The sequence below is a fragment of the Sebastes umbrosus genome, chromosome 14 (genome assembly GCF_015220745.1).
Source record: "Sebastes umbrosus isolate fSebUmb1 chromosome 14, fSebUmb1.pri, whole genome shotgun sequence".
Lineage (NCBI taxonomy): Eukaryota > Metazoa > Chordata > Actinopteri > Perciformes > Sebastidae > Sebastes > Sebastes umbrosus.
The window spans coordinates 20,415,483-20,434,420 of NC_051282.1; the positions used below are offsets into that span (position 1 = coordinate 20,415,483).

General features: G+C 44.5%; 1 protein-coding gene across 1 annotated transcript; it reads left to right on the top strand.

Moving 5' to 3' along the window:
* The first annotated feature begins 490 nt into the window (after nucleotides 1-490).
* stk17al (serine/threonine kinase 17a like) lies at nucleotides 491-13,879 on the top strand. The gene is made up of 7 exons (XM_037792285.1): nucleotides 491-822; nucleotides 4,421-4,633; nucleotides 9,846-9,990; nucleotides 10,537-10,663; nucleotides 10,752-10,800; nucleotides 11,358-11,537; nucleotides 12,275-13,879. Exons 1-7 carry the CDS (start codon nucleotides 710-712, stop codon nucleotides 12,564-12,566), a joined length of 1,119 nt encoding a protein of 372 aa, XP_037648213.1. The 5' UTR covers nucleotides 491-709; the 3' UTR covers nucleotides 12,567-13,879.
* Nucleotides 13,880-18,938: the final 5,059 nt, after the last annotated feature.

Genomic DNA, 18,938 nt, shown 5'->3' on the forward strand with positions numbered 1-18,938 from the left:
AATACAAATTAAATTAAAAAAAAATTAAATAAGTACAAAAAAATGAATAAATAAAATAAAAAATAAAAAATAAAATAAAATGGGGAAATAAAGAGGGTCTTAGGAAAGGTGTAGTGAAGATCCCTCTCTCCTTGCTGATTTTTAACTTATGTAATGACTGCAATACAGTGTTTTTCTAATCATCAGATAAATTCAATCAATCAATCTATCAATGAATGAATCAATCAATCAAGTAGTTTGACTTCCTTTATATTGTTTTGTATGTCATGTTTAATCATTCCCATGATTAAATCAGTCTAAAGTCATCATGAGAGCTAATCAACTGAAACTGATCAAAGTTTATGTTTGTGTACCTGAGATAAGCTCCTGCCTGTCACCTGAACGCACCACAGACCAGCTGACTTGCGCCTCCTCTGCAGCTCATTCATTGGCTCCCAGTGCGCAGCGTCATCGCAGGAGGAGTTTATTGTCAGGAATGTGTAGTAGCACTCAAACTAATTCACCACACCGACTGTGAGCCACAGGGCATCATCATCCTTCTTGTTTTGGGAACGTGCGTCTACTGGATTATTATCTGCCTATCTGTGCTTTGACTCTGGCTGCTCTTGTTATCATGACAGTTTTAACTTGAGACAAAATCATCTTTTTTGTTGTGCTTTTTTTTTTTGGTGGAAGAAGATTGTTTTTCAAACTCAAGCTTCAAACTTCAATGCCAGGTCCTGCAAAGATGATCAAAAACGGAATGGTGACTAAAATCCACACGAGGATAAGAAGCGACCCTTTAACAGCCAATTACGAGCTGGTGGGCAGAGAGCTGGGCAGGTGAGCTGCTTGTTTGTTGTTTCATTGATGCAAATAATCTAATCCTCGTGTGCTGACTTTTGCTCGTGCACTGCTGGCAAAATGTGCAACAATATCTTGATGAGTTTATGCAAATCTGCTAATCTCATTAAGAGTTGCTCTCCGCACGTGCCAAGCGCGTTAATTGGATGGAAAGACGCACGATGGAGACGCGTAATTGGCACGCGTAATGGTAACGCGTCTTTGTGTGGAAGTTTGTGAAAAGCTTTAGGACTTTTTGATGATTTAGATTAAAAGTAATGAGTTGTGTGAAGCTGCTGGAGCTTATAAAGCACTGTGAGTTGAGGAGGAGATTTAAATTTTAAAGTTAGCACTCACTGTTCTTATAGTCTATATATGTCTGACATCTAAAGATTGAAAGCATATTTGACTCTGGGATTTGCAAGATCCTGTGTTACTGTTTCTGTCGATGCTTACTCCTGTGGTCTAGATCCGGTATGTGGTGGTAAACTTCCTTAAATAGAATAGAAAGTTTCTAATAAATACAATAGTTTTGTATTAAATACAACGAGATTCACAGTTGCCACTTCTGATAAGTGCTTTAAAACTTGACAAGACTAAACGAGGCAGATAAAACATATAACAGGTAAAACACACACACAGTTATAAAGCAAATTAAACAGGTAAAGTAGATGTAATAAATAAATATAAACAGAAGTGTTACACTAGAAGTATAAAATATAAAAATAGATGTAATGTAAACAGAGGTAATTGCACTTTTAAAACAGGTAGGGTAGATGTACTAAATAAATAAATGTAAACAAAGGTAGTTGCAATTGAGGTGTATATTGCATCAACGATATTGCACAGACAAATGCATTTACATTCAGCGTATTAATAGTGCACAGATTTATTGTTTGTTTATTTGTCCGTTAAATGCCATGAGCAGCATTAGTTTGGAGTCATGATGTGTCACAGTAGAGATCACAGAGGTAAAGTGACAAGACATATACCAAGGAACAGTGTATGAAAACACAAAGTGACCCTTATGAGACATTTCTATTTATTTTTAATGTATATCAGAACTGCTCTCAGACCTGTTTCCCCAGCATGCCATCTACCATCAGCCACTTTCTGTCTTTCTTCAGCCCAAATACATGTTGTGTCACTCTCACTGATGTGTGGATCAGTGCACATTCCTGCCATATGTATGCGGGGCTTCCCCAGTGTGCCAGACAATAAGGACTTTAAAAAAAAGCATTTTGAATTCTTGGGTTGCAGTTAACTCGACAGCTGTTTGATTGCCGTTTGTGCCAATTCTACATCTGTCTCTATAGCTCCAGTTTTCACTCTTTAAGTTTGCTTGTGGGACCGGCTTAATAAAGAGTCAGTTGGTAGCAGCCAGTTTTCCTTGTCAGACACCCTGGGACATCCTGGGACAGCAGCCAGGACCCCCTTCTCCCTCCTCTCACCCTCATACCTCAACCCTTCCTCCTCTTCCCACGAGTCCGACCCAACAACATCCTGAGATCAGGCCTCATAATCGCATTAAGTGCAGGAATGTATGCCAGCAGATCAGTCCGTACATTAGGAGGGTTGAGTTGAATTCTTTTAGGGAGATTTTCAAAACCATTTCATCATCAAGCTTTGCATCATGACTTTGTGGTCCCCTGCAGAACTGTGCACAACATATGTTGTGGCCAACTCGGAAAGCAGAAAGAGGAACTCACGTTGTGTGTCAGTCTGTCTGCGGAGCAGTCAAATGAGAGCTGTGAGGGCTGTCATTTCTCAACGCGCTTCAGACATGAGTCAGTGCGCCACGCTGAGGGAGACAAAACGCAGACTCCACAGGAAACCAACTTCTCTATCAAATTATCACCATCTCCAGCGCTGGAGAGGAGTTAGTGTTATGTGTCACAGATTGATGACAGACGGGTTTCAGAGGATAACCCTGCAAAAATGAGCTGTTTGATCTGCTGTGGATCCAGACGGGATGTTTTGAGAAAGAAGTACTCAGAGTTTATCTACTGTAACACAGCTGGCAGTGCAAAAAAAGGAACTTAATATGTAGAATATTACATTAAAGCCCAGGAGATCCGGTGCATCTGCCTAGTGACACGGCAGAGTGTGAACGTAGCCGGCTGGAAGACGGCCGCGTTCAGTAACCTCTGACCTGTTGTCAGCCTTTTGTAAAGGCCTCCTGTTGCTCCTTTCCGTGGCCGGCGATCATTCCCTTTCACTCCATATGTAGTTCCCAGCCCACAGCGAGCCGCTCTGAACTTGGCTAATTAAGGATGAAAAGGCTCTGACGAGTTTTGCCTTTTCACTCTGAACAATGAGTCGTCACCATTCTGCGAGACTAAAGGGGGGGGGGGGGGGAAGAAGAGAAGTAGCAGGCCTCAGAGCAGCCGGGGCGGTAGCCAAAACAGAACCAGAACAGTTGCTGTTTTTGGTCCGCGGCGGAGGCACAGTGGGCTCGGAGTAACGCTGTGTGGGAAAATGACTGGCACCATGCTGACCCGGCCGCTTCATTTAGATTCTGCCCAGTTCGCAGTCATCTTTTCCTCTTTTCCCGAAAGCATCTGTATTGTGTGGCTCATTAAAACACTGAGATGTTAGTTAGAGGTTACATCGTCCATTTTGGCGTGCTGCTTAGGCTCCAACCGGCCTGTAACAGCAGTGACCCCCTGCCTGGCCTACCCAGTCTGGTGGGTGGTCCGGGTCTCGGGGCTGCCGTATCAGCCGACTGGTCAGCTTTTGTAGGATTGTCAAAAGGAGAGGCAGGCTCTGGCCGAGGGTCTGGGCGGAGGTGTCAACACAATCCCATTTGTCCCCGCTGCTGTCAGCTGTGAAGAAAGGGAAGTGGACAAGGCCTCATTATCAGCCTGGGAGGGGACGGCTGGCGATTGTGGTCGGCTTGACACAGAGAGGCAATTCTGCACATATCGGACATCCTGCCTCCACACCCACGGCTGACCCTTAACGCCTCCTTTGAATCCATCATCATGTATATGCAGCAAAATGTGATGAGGTTGTAAAAGTGGACTTTTATTTCATCTCATGTTCTACCAGTGACAACAACCAAGCTGTTGCGTCTCTTTGCTTGACCTTAGCCTTAATATGTCCCTGCCCACTATTCAGCAGCTCTTGCCAAAACTGTCAGCCTTATCTGCCTCCTGTCAGACCCTCCCGAAGGCTGGAGGAAGAGGAGGAGAACGGGGGGGGGACTAATGGCGCCTCTTCAGCCGAGCATATCAGTGCTCAATAGAAACGGCTGTATTTTCAAATGATGCCACTTCACCTTCTTATCTCCGGACTTTAGCCTCGCCTACAGTGTTGCACTCGTGGCCGGTTGGCGGGCTTTTCCACAAGCTTCGCACTGTAATCTAGGTTTCACCTCAGAGCAGTTTAACTGTCATGAGTTTGTCCAGTAATTTTAGCCCTTCACTCGCTGCAGTTTCACTGACCTAAATTTAATCCAGTGGTCCCGTTGGCTACTTGGATATAGAGCAGAATCTCCTAAACCAAATATATTTGAAAAGCCAGTAATGTGGTTGTGATTATTCACTCTCTCTCTCTCTCTCTCTCTCTCTCTCTCTCCCCTCTTTTTGTTTCCCAGGGGAAAGTTTGCGGTGGTGAAGAAGTGCATCGAGAAGGCAACGGGGAAGCAGTGCGCTGCCAAGTTCCTGCGAAAGCGACGGAAGGGCGAGGACTGCCGCATGGACATCTTAAACGAGATCGCCGTGCTGGAGTCCGCCAAGGCCAACCCCTATGTGGTGGCGCTGCATGAGGTCTACGAAACCAACTCTGAAATCATCCTCGTTCTGGAGTGGTAAGACAATATTTACAGAAACAACACATCACATTTGAGCAGCCTCGTCTGTCACTCCAGAGTTTGTTCAAACTGCACACACACCCTTGCACCGCCACGGATCTGAGAGGAAAGTGATGGCGGTAATCTAAAAGGCCTTTTAAACTTTCCTCACTTGGTCGGTGTTTGAGCCACGCCAGGAAAACTGGGGATGAAATGATTAGGCCCTCAATCATTAGGGAAATGAAAATCCTTTAATCATCACTCACTAAAAACTTTCCATGAGTTTTTATCATGCAGTGTGTCTGAGGGATTTGAGACTCCCTAACATATTATTAATTCCACTAGGGCTGTCAATCGATTAAAATATTTAATCGCATGATTATCTATAGTTAATTGCAAATTAATCGCACATTTTTTATCTGTTCAAAACGTACCTTAAAGGGAGATTTGTCAAGTATTTAATAGTCTTATCAACATGGGAGTGGGCAAATATGCTGCATATAATATAACGCATTATTATTGCGTTAACTTTGACAGCCCTAATTTCTACTTATTAAGCAATAATCTTTCAATTGAGAAAACCTCGCATCAAATTTTACATATGCCATGCAACATCCTGTATGGTGCTTAACGAGAATTGTCACTGCGTTGGTGTTTCATGTGAATTGAGAGCTCTTATCTATCTGTCTCATCTGTGAAAACACTCTTCCTGGCTTCGCGTGACGTGCTAGTTGCTGAGGGTACAGCTGCGAGTCTGTCTCACCTAAAAAAGAAACCCACACACGTGTGAAATGCATAGCCCTTGCACTATTGTGACATGAACGAAGCCTTAAATGGAAATTCTCTCTCTCTCTCTCTCTGTCTCTCTCTCTCTCTCTCTCTCTGTGGTTAGTTGCTCGTCTCGTCGTAGCCTCGACACCTCGGTTTCTTGTTATGAGAAGAGCTGGCTGTCAGGAACTGTCACTTTAAATACAAACGTGGCAGAACTCCACTGTGTGAAAATAAAGATATAGAGCTACAAATGAGTCGGTTACGCTCCACCGTGAGAACGTATCGCTCAGTAGACTCAACACGCAGGTGAAGCGGCCGACAGCTGAGACGAGCTGCTCCTTCAGTGACCCAGTAAGGTCACCCCGGCTGTCTGGCTCTGCTCTGTTGTGGTTGGGTGTTAAATGACACGATGCATATCCAGCATCTGACCGCGCTAATGACGGCCTCTAATTAGGATTTTGGAAAGGACACTTAGCATCTTAATTACCTCGCTCGCCTCATTACAGGGAGATAACACGGGGCAATTAACGCTTGAACCACACGTCCCCCTGACCCTGCTCGCTGCTCAGGCAGGAAGCCCTCCCCTCCCCGCTCCTCAGCAGTCATCCTCATCTCAGACGTGGAATGCCTCCTCAGAACAAAGGTCTCTCTGTAGGGGGGTGGGGGCTGTGTTTGACCTCTGACTGAAGTGTGAAAGGGGAAGTAGCACCACAGTTCACCCCTGCATGCCTGCAGAGAAAACATAGCAGGAGGTCAGTCGGCACTGGTCCGCAGTTCCTCTTCGGCTCCCAAATGGAGCTGAGGCTACATCCACACTAAAGCTGGGGACACAGCAACCCGACATCAGAGAACTAGCGGCGATGAAGGCCGACTCTCGCGTCACCTAACGTCGCCTTTGTTTTGGCCGACAAGTTGCACTCGAACACACCGCAAAGACGACAGCCGACGACCAGTTAGAGCGTACGTTCTGCACCTGCGTGAGAGGAAATATCTCTCCACACCAGCAGGCGGCGGTAGTCTGTATTCGTCAGTGATTTCTCTCTTTTGTGTGTCCCGCACCGTTGGCTGTAGTCTGCCCGTCAGCTTGGTGTGACACATTTTGACGCAGACACCCACGTTCACTTCTTGATTGGGTCTTATCAGTCATGACGTGTCCTTCACTGATCCTTCATACCCCATCAAATGAACCTTTTCCGAAAGAAATCAAACATCAGCCTCCACCAACGCGGGGGGTTCATTTCAGCATGGATAAGGAGTTAGTGGCGTTGCTGATCTCGTTGTCTATACTAGCAGCTGTTGTGCAGTTAAATTCTGCATTTGACTTGCTACTACTGCCTACATGCGCAGGAGGAAAGCTATTATTCAAGCATTTTGCATCAATTCCCGTGTCCAGCTGCTTCCTGTTTACACCGGCACGCACATGCCCAGTGTACGTGAATGGTCATGGTCCTGTAGATGTAGCTCATTTTAGCACTTTAAGAGCTCAGTGTTTTAAATGTCAGCTTTCTTCAGTTATTATCTCCTCTCAGCGAGACCCCTGGCCACCAAAAAGCTGCGTCTTCTTCAAAACCGTCTGACCTCAGCAATGAGTTTCAAGAATTGCAAACTATTTTCCATTTCCTGTGGCTTTAAATGTAAGCAGCAAGCAGGGCTTTACCAAAAGTAGCACACACCACCACGCTGGTGTTGTTGAGCACACGCGCACCGCACACACTTCTCGTAGCCACAACCACATCCTTGGTAATGTCAGAGAAATGGCAGCGAGAAGTTGAATTCTAATCATCTTCGAGAGCTCCAGGCGGCGTGCGTCAGAAACCTAGTGTAATGACTAGTTTGAGAGATGGGCCACTTTGATGAAAAATGAAGGTGCATCACTTTTTGTGCACAGTAGCTTCCTGGAGAACTCATCACTGTGACCGTGATCCAGGAAGCAGAGTCTTTCATTTCCTGCTTTTCTGCACCTACGAAAGTGTACTGTAAAAAAAGGTTATAAACCCATATGTGCCTACGCTAACGTATAACAACTCTAGGAAATAGAGCCAAACCAATACAGCCCTTTAAATGTCAGATGTTCTGTTAAAAGGCTTCACGTTCAGAAGTGTATTTAAAATCCATGTTGAGTTTTCATTGCACAGTTGAGGTAGATATTTAATTTTCAGCATCAAGTCATCTCATTCATGCATTCCCTCTCATGCAGCTGTTTCCACACTCCTAAAGGTTTCTTGTAAAGATCCAACGCACTGTAGGAATTCATCTTTTTGTTTTACTATATGATTGGCTTACTGTGGCATGACTTACACTACAGGCAAACACATCGTTTTTTCATGCACTGGTCAATTTTGAGAGTTCTTGCTTCCGTAACTTGTCTTCTTTCAGGCTAATGGAAAGAAAACATCCAGAATACACATTCACGTGTTTGTTTTTTGTCTATTTGCGTCTGTAGATTTCTCCGAAATTCACCAAAAGTTAGCATTAGATAATGCCTCATTTGCACATTTAAACATTACATCTCAGAAAACCTGTAATACAGAGTACAAAGCATCGCCTTGCCCTTTAACATACAGTAAGCTTGAATTAATTGGACTATACTGGAGTGTATGGAGCGCCGTGCAGGAAGTTCAGCCAACAGACGGGTTAGACTTGAGGAAAGTGGTTGACCGGGTTATGTGAAGGTGACGTCGATGAGCATCCAGCTTGATGGTCCGCCAAGAAGGGCTTGGACCAAATAGCCTCTCCTTGAGAACTAAAAAGACGTCGTCTTGGTTTATCGCTTTAGAATAGAGAACATGTTCTCAGCTGGTGTCTTCAGATGGTTGTCTAGCTCCTCCGTGCCCTCACTCGTGTTGGCTGCAGTGGGTTTTTTTTCTTGCGGCTCGGTGCAGGGGAGGATGTCTCCTCCACACTGAAGCAGTGTGTACATTAACTCTCCTGGAAGGAGGGAGAGCGCTGGAGACAATATTTAGACTTCAGGGGAAGTATCAGATCCTTCCTAAGTGCTTGGCCAGAATGTGTGCAGTCTGTTGAATTTAAACATGATGGTCTTTATCAAGATTTGAAATCCTCTCTGGCGCTCCGCTGACAGCTTAATGAAGCCACCGAAACACTTTGTCATGTCAAGCATTTAATTGTTCAGACAGGTACGGTAATGGTTCAACGTCCATGTTAAGCTGACGGATTCACGTCCATTCACACCGAGAGGCACGAGGTTTTAAAATCAAAAGCGTCCGTCAAACGGCCCTCACACGTCTTTCATTTCCTCTCCCAAATGAAAACACTACCAGGCTTGCTTGCTTCTAATATACACGTGCAGATCAACGTAAACAGATTTGAGTGCGGTTTCATTGTCTGTCTCCACTGCTCTCGTGTTTGCAACAAGCGGGGTAGGTGGCGGGTCAAGTATTCGGTGCTGGGAGCAATGACGGATATCCTCAAAATCCCCCCAAAACACGGGTGCTATTTTCACAGCTGAGGATAGTAGAGAGTGCAGGGTTAGGAAGCTAACGGGGGGGATTTGGGCGGTGCTGGTTATGTAACCGTCGTGCCCAGGGCCTGGTGGTCACAAAGTTTTCCTCTGAAGATGAAAAGCATGTGTGCCATCTAAATCCCCCGCACATGGTTCTAGTTTTTTTTGGGTGAACTGTCGGCTTCAGGCATTGATCTGACTGATGGAGCGTCCAACGTAAATCCACCATGTCTCCACTTTACTTAACGTTGTTGCACAACTTAAGCGCAGCAAGACCAGGCAGGAGTCTGACTCCACAAAAAAATGTGAGAAGTCACCGTTGAGTTGTCTAATTACTAAATTCCAAAAAGGGCTAATCCCTTACACGAAAGTTGTTTTGAACAAACGATGGAAAAGCTATGCAGGTGGTGGCTCAGACGGTATCTTGTTACCAACTTCACACAACTCTCTGACGTCTCCTGTAGCTTAAAAAGTCCTTTCTACTTGGAGAAAATGATTAGTTTGCAAGTGTTTGCTTCTGTTTGGATTCAGCAAGTTAACCTGCAGTGTATCAGGCTGTATAAGGCCTTATCTGAACCTGCTGTAAGCTGATATGACTGTTCTTATCTCCAGTAATATTCCTGAGAATGGGACAGTACATGCACAGGCAGGTCACCTAAAAATGATATTGCTTCATGCGATGTGTGCATGTGGCTGGACTTTGTTCCTCCAAGCCAAAGTACACTAACAAGCTGGGAGACAGGGTGTTGCGTAATTTTAAAGAAATTGGAAATTACTTTTTTTACTAAAACTGAACTAAATGGGAAGAATTTGTGAACATTTGTTTTGATTCAAACTGAGAGGAAGGGTGTATTTGTACAGTTTAAGGCGCACTTTATTATGACAAGTGAAGAATCAAAAGTAAGCCAAGCTAAACTCCACCGGGTGGCTGCACAGCTCTTTTCTTTTCATTTTGATTTTGTTTTCTCAGTTTTCCTTCCTGTGCTTTCCTTCCAGCGCCGCCGGTGGTGAAATCTTCAATCAGTGTGTCGCCGATAACGACGATGCCTTCACGGAGAGAGACGTGATCCGGCTGGCCAAGCAGATCCTGAACGGAGTGGCCTTCCTGCATCGGAACAACGTGGTGCACCTGGATCTGAAAGTGAGTGAGCTGAAAGATTATATATGGCAATATGGGACAGTGTATTCCCTGGAGTGGCAGGCTGAGGGAGATATGATTTCTGTTATGCAACTCGTTCAGTGTGTCACGACCCCGTTCCCACGAGGAATCAGTCGGCAAAGGAGCCTGACTGAGCTATCGTGTTTTCTTTAATAGCCCCTGAGGTAATAAGGTCGTCATTGAGGTTTTCGTTCTACATCGCGTCTCGCAAATTAACCAAGTATCTGGTTTCTCATTACACAACTCCTTTAAAAGTGAATAAGCAGTCTGACCCAGAATAGAGTACAGTCGTACGCACACAAACCACGGCGCCATGCCAGTGGTTGGATATCCTACATGTTTTCAGTCTCATCTGATTGGCTTAGAGGATGATCAGCTAGACTGACGAACCAGACCCCAAATCCTCTTGGAACCGGTTACCTCATCTGCTATATAATTAATGACCTCAGAAGTCAGAGCTCAGGTTTCTTGAGTAACCGTTATGTAACACAGCTCCTATCTAATCTGTGTGTGCATCTTCCTCTCCAGCCCCAGAACATCTTGCTGACGTGCGCCCAACCTCTGGGGGACATTCGCATCGTGGACTTTGGCTTGTCCAGACGCATGGACAAAATCACAGAAGTCAGGGAGATCCTGGGCACCCCGGAGTATGTTGGTGAGTCCTGCTTTCAGTCCCAGAATCACCTGCGTCTTTTCAACATCAGTGCCTTGACTAATTGTGGGGCCGTGTGTTTCTGTTGCAGCACCAGAGATCCTGAACTATGAACCCATTAGCACGGCGACAGACATGTGGTGAGTGTGCTACTGGAGTTAATGTGACCATTTCCTTTAGTCTGTTTTACTTCTGAGAATAATAAGACATCATAGAGTGACATCACCTCCCTAATGTGCACTAGACAAGTCTAGACCTTTGACCACAAGATCATCTTCATAGTTGCCGTTAATAAATGACTAACCGCAGCACAGTGGAAGAAATCTGCAGTACTCACTAGTACGCAGGACCGGCACTTCTACATTTTACTCCTTGGCGTACCGCAACTTTTTCTTGCGTACCTGCAGGTTCTCTGTGAGATTCATAACGGCGCATCGCCAGCATATTTGCACAAGTATAATAATAGCAATAAAAAAGCTGGTTATGACTGACACAGTATAACATGCTTAAAGAAATAATTAATAAATAGGAATAAGTCACAAGAGACTGCCGATACCGGTCGATACACACACCAACATGTGAATAAGAGAGTACTGGCTCTTATTTGTTTCCACTTCAAGCACTGATCTCAAAACAGATTCTTTAACTATCAAAGATGCCTCCTAACCTCCGTCCCTTTCTCCTCCCTCTCTGCCAGGAGTATCGGGGTCCTGATCTACGTCATGCTGACGGGCGAGTCTCCCTTCCTGGGTGACGAGAAGCAGGAGACGTTCCTCAACATCTCCCAAGTCAACGTCGACTACTCGCAGGACACGTTCGAGGGGATCTCCCCCCCGGCTGTCGACTTCATCAAGTCCTTGCTGGTTAAAAACCCCAGGTGAGACAATTTACCGTAAAGATGAAGATATGATCTGATTAAAAGTAAAGTTTCCATCAGCATCACTTTGAGTTGATTTACGCACCGAGGATGTGAGTCAGCTTCACACGGCACGGAAGTACATCCGTCTAAATGAGTGTATGTGGTAACACGATTTGCGTCACTTAGGCGAGAAGTAATTTCCTTTTTTGCAAACTGTGGTGTAAATTAAAAAAAAAAAGACTTTTTAGGCCATTATCTTTGTGTTTTGACATTTAACCAAACAGTGACGCATCAGGTTTGTGTGGCACGAAAGGATAGTTAAACTAAGGTGAATTTCAAGGGAAGCTATGTACCCATATTTCTGATGAATTTAATTCAGATTGAGAGCTCTAACACTGAGCCCACACTTTGTCACCGCAACTTGTTGATGAGAAGTAGCAGCAGCCTCTGTCTCCCATCCAGAGCCATAATCTCCAGTCAGTATCGTTCAATTGCAGTGGATTACTGGTAGCGCTGGAAAGAGTGGAAAGATTCCTCAGCGTTTGAGTAATCGACGGGAGATGGAGGGGAAAAAATCTTGAGAGCAAAAAGTGCTTTTCTTTGTGGTTTTCTAAACCAAATGTTGAAAAAGGAATATGGACGACGTCGGCGAGAGGACAGATTGAGTGAATCGAAAGATCCAGGCAATCCGTCGGTTATGTAAACTCTTCGGGAATTTCCACTCATCCGCAGTGTTATTGTGTTTGTGTGTACAGGAAGAGAGCCACGGCAGAAGAATGCCTTAACCACCTCTGGCTGAACTCGCTCCCTCATCCCAACTCCCACCCGCACCTCCACGCCATGACAGCCTCCTCGTTGGACGACCCGGAGACGAGCCAGTCGGAGTCGGAGCCCGAGAGCCCGGCGCCCTCCCCCGACCTGGACTTGATCGAGGCGTACCTCGTGTGCCCGGGGAAGGCTGGGCTGAAGACGGGCCGCGACGCCTTCTCCTTCAGCGAGCCGCCGTTTCCCACGCGTCCTGAGATAAAGCAGGAGCTGATCTGCTGAGCGACGTTTCGCAGGTGGAGAGAGAGAAGACTGAACGCTGAGAGCCAGTGAGCCTGCAGCTTCTCGGTCTTGACGTGACTCAGGGCCGCGCTATATGGATGCTGTATGCCTGGCTGCTTCTACTGCTGTGATGTCTGTGAGCAGGGCTGTGTGTAGTTTGATACCTCTGCATGTGTGTGAATAATGACACACTTCTCCGTGCTGATTTATGATTGTACGGAAGGAATGTGAGCCGAAGATGGAGGAGAAAGGATTTTTTCCATCGCAGGACTGCACCGCTGCCTTTTAAAAGTGACGGGGCTCAGCTTAACACTGTTGCTAGTTCACCCCTGCACGCACACTGGTTTCTCTTTTTACCCAATTAGCCTTTTGAACTGGGTTTCAGAGACGAGGCAGCCTTGGGGAAATGACTTCACTCACTGCGTGCTCTCATCAAGACACGTTATGCTTCAACCGACCCTTCTGTGTTGAAGGGTTTTGACAGATGGTTGTGCTTAACGAAACAAACTGTTTTGTATGACTTATTTATGTTTGTTATACCACTTCACGCCCTTAAATACACAAAACCACATCAATGTTTGGAAATGGTAGCATTCTTTTCTTTTTTAAGGACAATCTTAAGCACTTTTTTATTTAGTTATTGGACTTCCATGTTCTAGTAAGAAACCAAAGGTGATTCAAGCGCAGTCGAGCTGTCACACAATGTACTGTACATATTAACCATTCTCCCGCCACTCACTGTTTTTGTCACATTGCCTTTATTCACAAAGTGCCACCTTTTTCAACCTCACTTGTGTGTTTTGTTTTGTTGGCTATTGCACAAGTTGCACAAGTTTTTGTTTTTTTTAACTGCGAGGTTGCCGCTAAATTTCAGGCTCTTCAAATATTCTGAAAACATCAGTCTTGGAAGGAGGGAACGGCAGGGGTCTGAAAGCAACGCATCCGTTTTGTTGTGAGAATTGTAATTGATGAACACGGTCAACTGAAGATTTGTATAAATATGTGATGTTTGCCTTCAAATGCTCGGGAGCAGAGAAATTGGAAAGAATTTCTCTAACAAGTACTGAAATGTATATTGTGATAGTATTAAGATTAATCTGTAAAATATTTGATGTTTTTTTTTTTTACGAGTGTATGAATGTTAACATCATTATATCATGTCTTATTTTATACTTAAACTTTTACTTATTCCTGTTGTTTTCTGACAGGTTTGCACTTGTCCTTGTGGACGTTATGTCAAAATGAATAAATGTTGATGGCATGCATTGCAAAATGTAACGAAGAAAAATACAGGTGCATTTTGTATCAAACTCTCCTGCTTGTGTGTGTGATTGTTTTTTTTTTTAAAGTGGCAATTGCATTTAACATTTGGCAGCATTACTTTATTTTCCAAGCAGTTAACTTAGCTTATTACTTTCTAATTTAATTTAAAGGTTCAGTTACATCCAAACTACAACAGTGAACGAATTGTGGATAATTCCCTCAGGCAATTATTGGAGTGGACCTCTGATGGCGTACAGTATATGTACTTTAATTATACTCACTGGCATTTAACAATGTAAACAAGACAGAGTATCCTCTAGGATAGTGGTTCACAACTATATTGACCTTTTCCAGAAACCCCAGGTTGCATATGTCCCATCACTGGCGAGTAATTTAACCAAAGATCAGTATTTCCTGTTCCGATTGTTTTACTTGAATAATTTTTAAAATAACTAATTATAACTAACTAATAATAAAAGAATCATTTAATGGTCCAAAATGATTTTGCATAGTTTTAAGTCAAAGGTGTAGGCCTAATGATTCTTAATAACGTTCTGATCAGTCAGGAATAGGTGTGGTATTAAATATGAATTTCTATTTACGGACTGTGTGGTCTAAAATGCACTAGAAGCCTAATTCTGCTTTACAATAATTCACTACATGTTTACAATCAGGCAGGCAAACTCATTAAAATATGCAATAATTCAGCTCAGTGTATATGATGGCATAGAAACATTAGACAAGCCAGAGGCTGCAGTCTAGGGGCCCCATGTTTGCAAGGGCCCTGGATTGGCCAGATACTTCTTTAATATTTAAATGTACTTCAGAGGAAAAAAAAGAACAATCTTCTAGCCCATAAGAAAAAAAATTAAAAATGAAGCATCTGATTCGTCACTGCTACTGGACAGAATAGTGGCAATATGTCCGAAAGAAAATATGATCGCGGAGCACAAAAAGCACGATGGCTGTGAAAGAACACCGTGACCAAGATCTACTAAAGAAAATCCCTAAATTGCTAGATATTTCAAGGCTTAGAATAACGGCTGTCTCAATGTGTGTGTGCGTGTGTGTGCGTGTATGCTCTCCGAGTGTGTACCTGTGTAATATCCCTAGCACACTTTTAGACATGGTGTAGGAGCTAAAATCTACTACTTTAGCTACTGAGGTGATTAGCCCTGGACTGACGCGCTTTTCGCTGTAGATGGTCCTTTAGTTGTCTGTTGTGCTGTACAAAACTGATCCTGAGTCCGCTCGTTGGTTTTACAATAATAGTTAATTTATTCTTAATATGGTCTTAAGGAAGCAAGTCCAGTTACCATAGCAACGAGTACACAATAATAACACGGCAAACAATTCAGCGTCCCTGCGGTCAAAAACCATTTGCCCTTCCGGGCTAAACCCTGACGCCAACAACACACCTCCTTACCTATATACCCGTGGCTGGGTCAATCAATTAATACAGTGTACCTAGTGTTCGTAAAAGTGAATTACATCCCAACCTCAGTATGTCAGCATCATGTTTTGGCTCTTACACACCGGCCCCTAATTGTTATGGCAGGCAGACATAACAATTAAAACAAAATACACAAAAAAGAGGAGCCAAATGTTACAATACACCAAGTTATGCATTTAAACTTCATGTACCAAACAGAGTTTTGTCACTGGCCTTTCAATTATGGTGGCTTTGGTCTGTCCTGACTGGTTTCCTCTGAATGGTTAGCCTCAGAAGCTTCCAGCTGCTTTCGTAGGCGAATCCTTCCTAACAACCCGACCTTTAACCTGAGGAACCAGGCCACTGATGTCTTGAGCCCTCTCCAGTCAAAAAAGTAGCCATTGAGCTGGACAGTAGGACCATTTTCCTGATGCAGTTGATGTTGAGATACTGGCTCTGCATAGGTCTTACTGATGAGCGCATTCATGTACCCTGCATACTCCTGGTGCAAGTGTTTGTTATTGAGGAACCTTTTCCTCAAACCCTGGATCCTTTGCTTTGCCACCACGAAATTGTTAGGCAGATAGACTTCCTTGCTTTTAAAGGGCAATTTCAAACAATACTTCCTATCCTGAAGTACCGCTGAGTGCTCAACAGTTTCCAGAAACTTGAGGTCTTCTCTGGACCTTTCCTTTTCCTCCTCACTCCTTTCATTGAAGTCGTGGTTGTACTGCTTGGTTAGCATTTCTTCCAGTTTGCACACAGAGATCCGGTTCACATTAGCGGAGGGAAGCCCTGCCTCCAGGGTGCCACTGTTTCCAATCAGCGGCCCATTTACAACCCATCCCAGCACAGTCCTAATGGCATACGGGCCATTCCCGCAGCTGTTGATGACAAGGCTCCAATATCTTGGGAGTATTTGTTCCAATCAACAGGTCGACATTTGCCTTGATGCTTGGAATGTGAACTTTTGACAAGTAGGGCCATTTAGCCAGGTCCTCGTGTGTCACCATGCTATCAGTGGTAACTGGCATTTTCTTCTGTGTGAAAACCTCTGGGAGAATATAGAAGTCATCACCATCCAGATCAGAGACCTCCAAACCAGTCAAGGAGTAAGCTGGAACAACTGTTTCTTGACCCATTGTGCGCAACAAGAAGCTGGTTCTTCTGCCTGTAACATTCAGCCTCTGCATAAGATGTTCTGAGCAGAATGTGGCTGAACTACCAGGATCCAAAAAGGCATAAGTTTCAATGATGTGATTTCCTTTGGCAGATTTCACCTTTACAGGGAGAATGGATAGAACACACCGGTCCTCACCGGCCCCTGTATGTCCACATGTTTGGAATGAATATGGCTGTTGAGATGGTTCCTGCTGCCAAGCTGTTACTTGCCTTTTGATATGAAGCACCGTGGGATGAGTTTGTCCACAAACCTTGCATGTCATGCGCCTCTCGCAATCCCTGCTCATGTGACCATCACCTAAGCATGCAAAGCAAACTCCCTTTTCCCTCAGAAAGTGAATCTTATCCTTGTGCATCTTTCCCTTGAACTGTTTACACTCGTCCAATGAGTGACTACGAGCACGGCAGAGACATTCAGCATTTTCAGCCTTGGCTGGATCTGATGTTGGTTCCTTAGCCTCCTGGGGCAAGTCCTTAGATGTTACTGTGGTGGCAACAATGTTTTCCTTCACCTTGTACCCAGACTGTGGCTTAAAACTGGTGAGAGGCTTCGTCCCAGTAACGCCAGATGTTGGTTTCTGTATGTTGCCAAACAGCGGGTCGGAAAGAATTCTGACACGACGCTCCATGAATTTGACCAGATCAATGAAGTAAGCTCTGTTATTGCTTTTCTCCATTATGTCGTGAGCTACTGTCCTCCATTGTTCTCTCATTTTGTATGGCAACTTTGAAATGATGGCTCTCATGTTTACAGGCATATCCAGTTCTTCCATGTACTGGAGTTCCCCCATCACGTTACAACAGCCACGTAAGAACAAAGAGTACGCTTGGAGTGCTTTCACGTCCTCAGATTTTATTATTTGCCAAGCCAAAGCCTTTTCAATATAAGCAGTTGCGATTTTGTACTGATTTCCAAAGTGTTCCTGTAGAAGACCCTTCGCCACTGCATAGCCACGCTCAGGAGCCATATGTTGGCAGCTACGTACCAGTTCTTGTGGCTGTCCTCTGGTAAATTGTTCCAAATAATACAAACAATCTGCTTGTCCTGCCTCCTGAATATCCTCTTTTGTCCTCTCTGGTTTTTTGGAGACTGGATGCTCTCCTTCCTCTTTCTTTACCGTCTTTTTGTCTCTCTTCTTTGACTTCTTTCTCTGAGCTTCTCCATCACCTTCTTCTTCTTCCTGCCCATGTCGCTTATTTTTCTTCTTTGAGGTAGGTTTAGCAGGAGAGTCTGAAGGGCCTTCCATGGGGTCATCCTTAACTCTTTTCCTTTTCAACCCTTTCTTCTTTGCAGCAAAGTCATTGTAGTGGCATTCCTTCTGAATCCCAAAAATAAGCCACAAACGAGCTGTAGGCACAGTAACTTCAGTCTGACGCGAATGACAGGAGATGTAATCCAGTTTAAAACGTTTACTTAAATATTACATAGTGTCACACGGTAGAAAAACTATGTGCTCCCGTGTCTAACGCAGCTCTCTGCCTCCTTTTTCTAATGCACACTCACTCTCTCACTATATTAAAGGGAGTCTAAATCATCAAAATAAAATATACATGCATTTTTCTCTTTACCTTTTTAAACATTATCTAAGTCATTTACAATAACTAGAAATTATTAATTTTAACTTATATTCACACATTGTGGCTCTTACAGTCATCATCCTCTGGCTCCTGACATTTTGTACCTGTTCTTTATCACCCATAACCATCAAACTTTGCATTGATTTTCTTATGTTTGTTACTTTGTTTAGCTTAGCCCTTCTGCTGTCTTGCAACTTTTCCAGTTTATCAGCAAGCGCTTTTACGGCGAGCTTTACTACCCGCTTCTCAGCTGGTGTTTCAACACCGCCAGTCTCACTAGCGGTTTGTACACCAGTCCCGGTAATACGGCCCGACGCCGCTTCGCGACTCTCCATACTAAACAGTCAGTCAGCGCAAAGTCCAAAGTCCGCCCGCTTCGGCAACCAATGCATTGGATTTCCGCCCGCATATGTGTGCACACTTTATATGGCCATTACACAGTGTAGCGCTACAATACCTCCGCGTCGGGCGCCTTGTAGTGATGCCGTGGTCCGATGCTCCACAGCCGGCTTTAGCATTAGCTCCTCCGTAGCTCCTCCATAGCTCCTCCGCCCATGGATGGCTGCAGACGTCCTCCAAACACAGCCGAAATCCACACCGGCAGCTCTCCTCGTCCTCCCGCGTCGCCTCCGTTGAGTTCCAAACGTGCCGCAGTTTCAACGGAGTTCCAACAGGACAGGTTTTTGACTAAGTGTAGGAGCTAAAATCTACTACTGTAGCTACTGAGGTGATTAGCCCTGGACTGACGCGCTTTTCGCTGTAGATGGTCCTTTAGTTGTCTGTTGTGCTGTACAAAACTGATCCTGAGTCCGCTCGTTGGTTTTACAATAATAGTTAATTTATTCTTAATATGGTCTTAAGGAAGCAAGTCCAGTTACCATAGCAACGAGTACATAATAATAACACGGCAAACAATT

Excerpts from the sequence above, each read along its gene's own strand:
- stk17al (XM_037792285.1), top strand. The coding sequence starts at position 710 with ATGCCAGGTCCTGCAAAGATGATCAAAAACGGAATGGTGACTAAAATC. Across the intron at positions 9,991-10,536 it reads TGGTGCACCTGGATCTGAAA|CCCCAGAACATCTTGCTGAC; the intron begins GTGAGTGAGCTG and ends CTTCCTCTCCAG. Across the intron at positions 11,538-12,274 it reads TTGCTGGTTAAAAACCCCAG|GAAGAGAGCCACGGCAGAAG; the intron begins GTGAGACAATTT and ends TTGTGTGTACAG.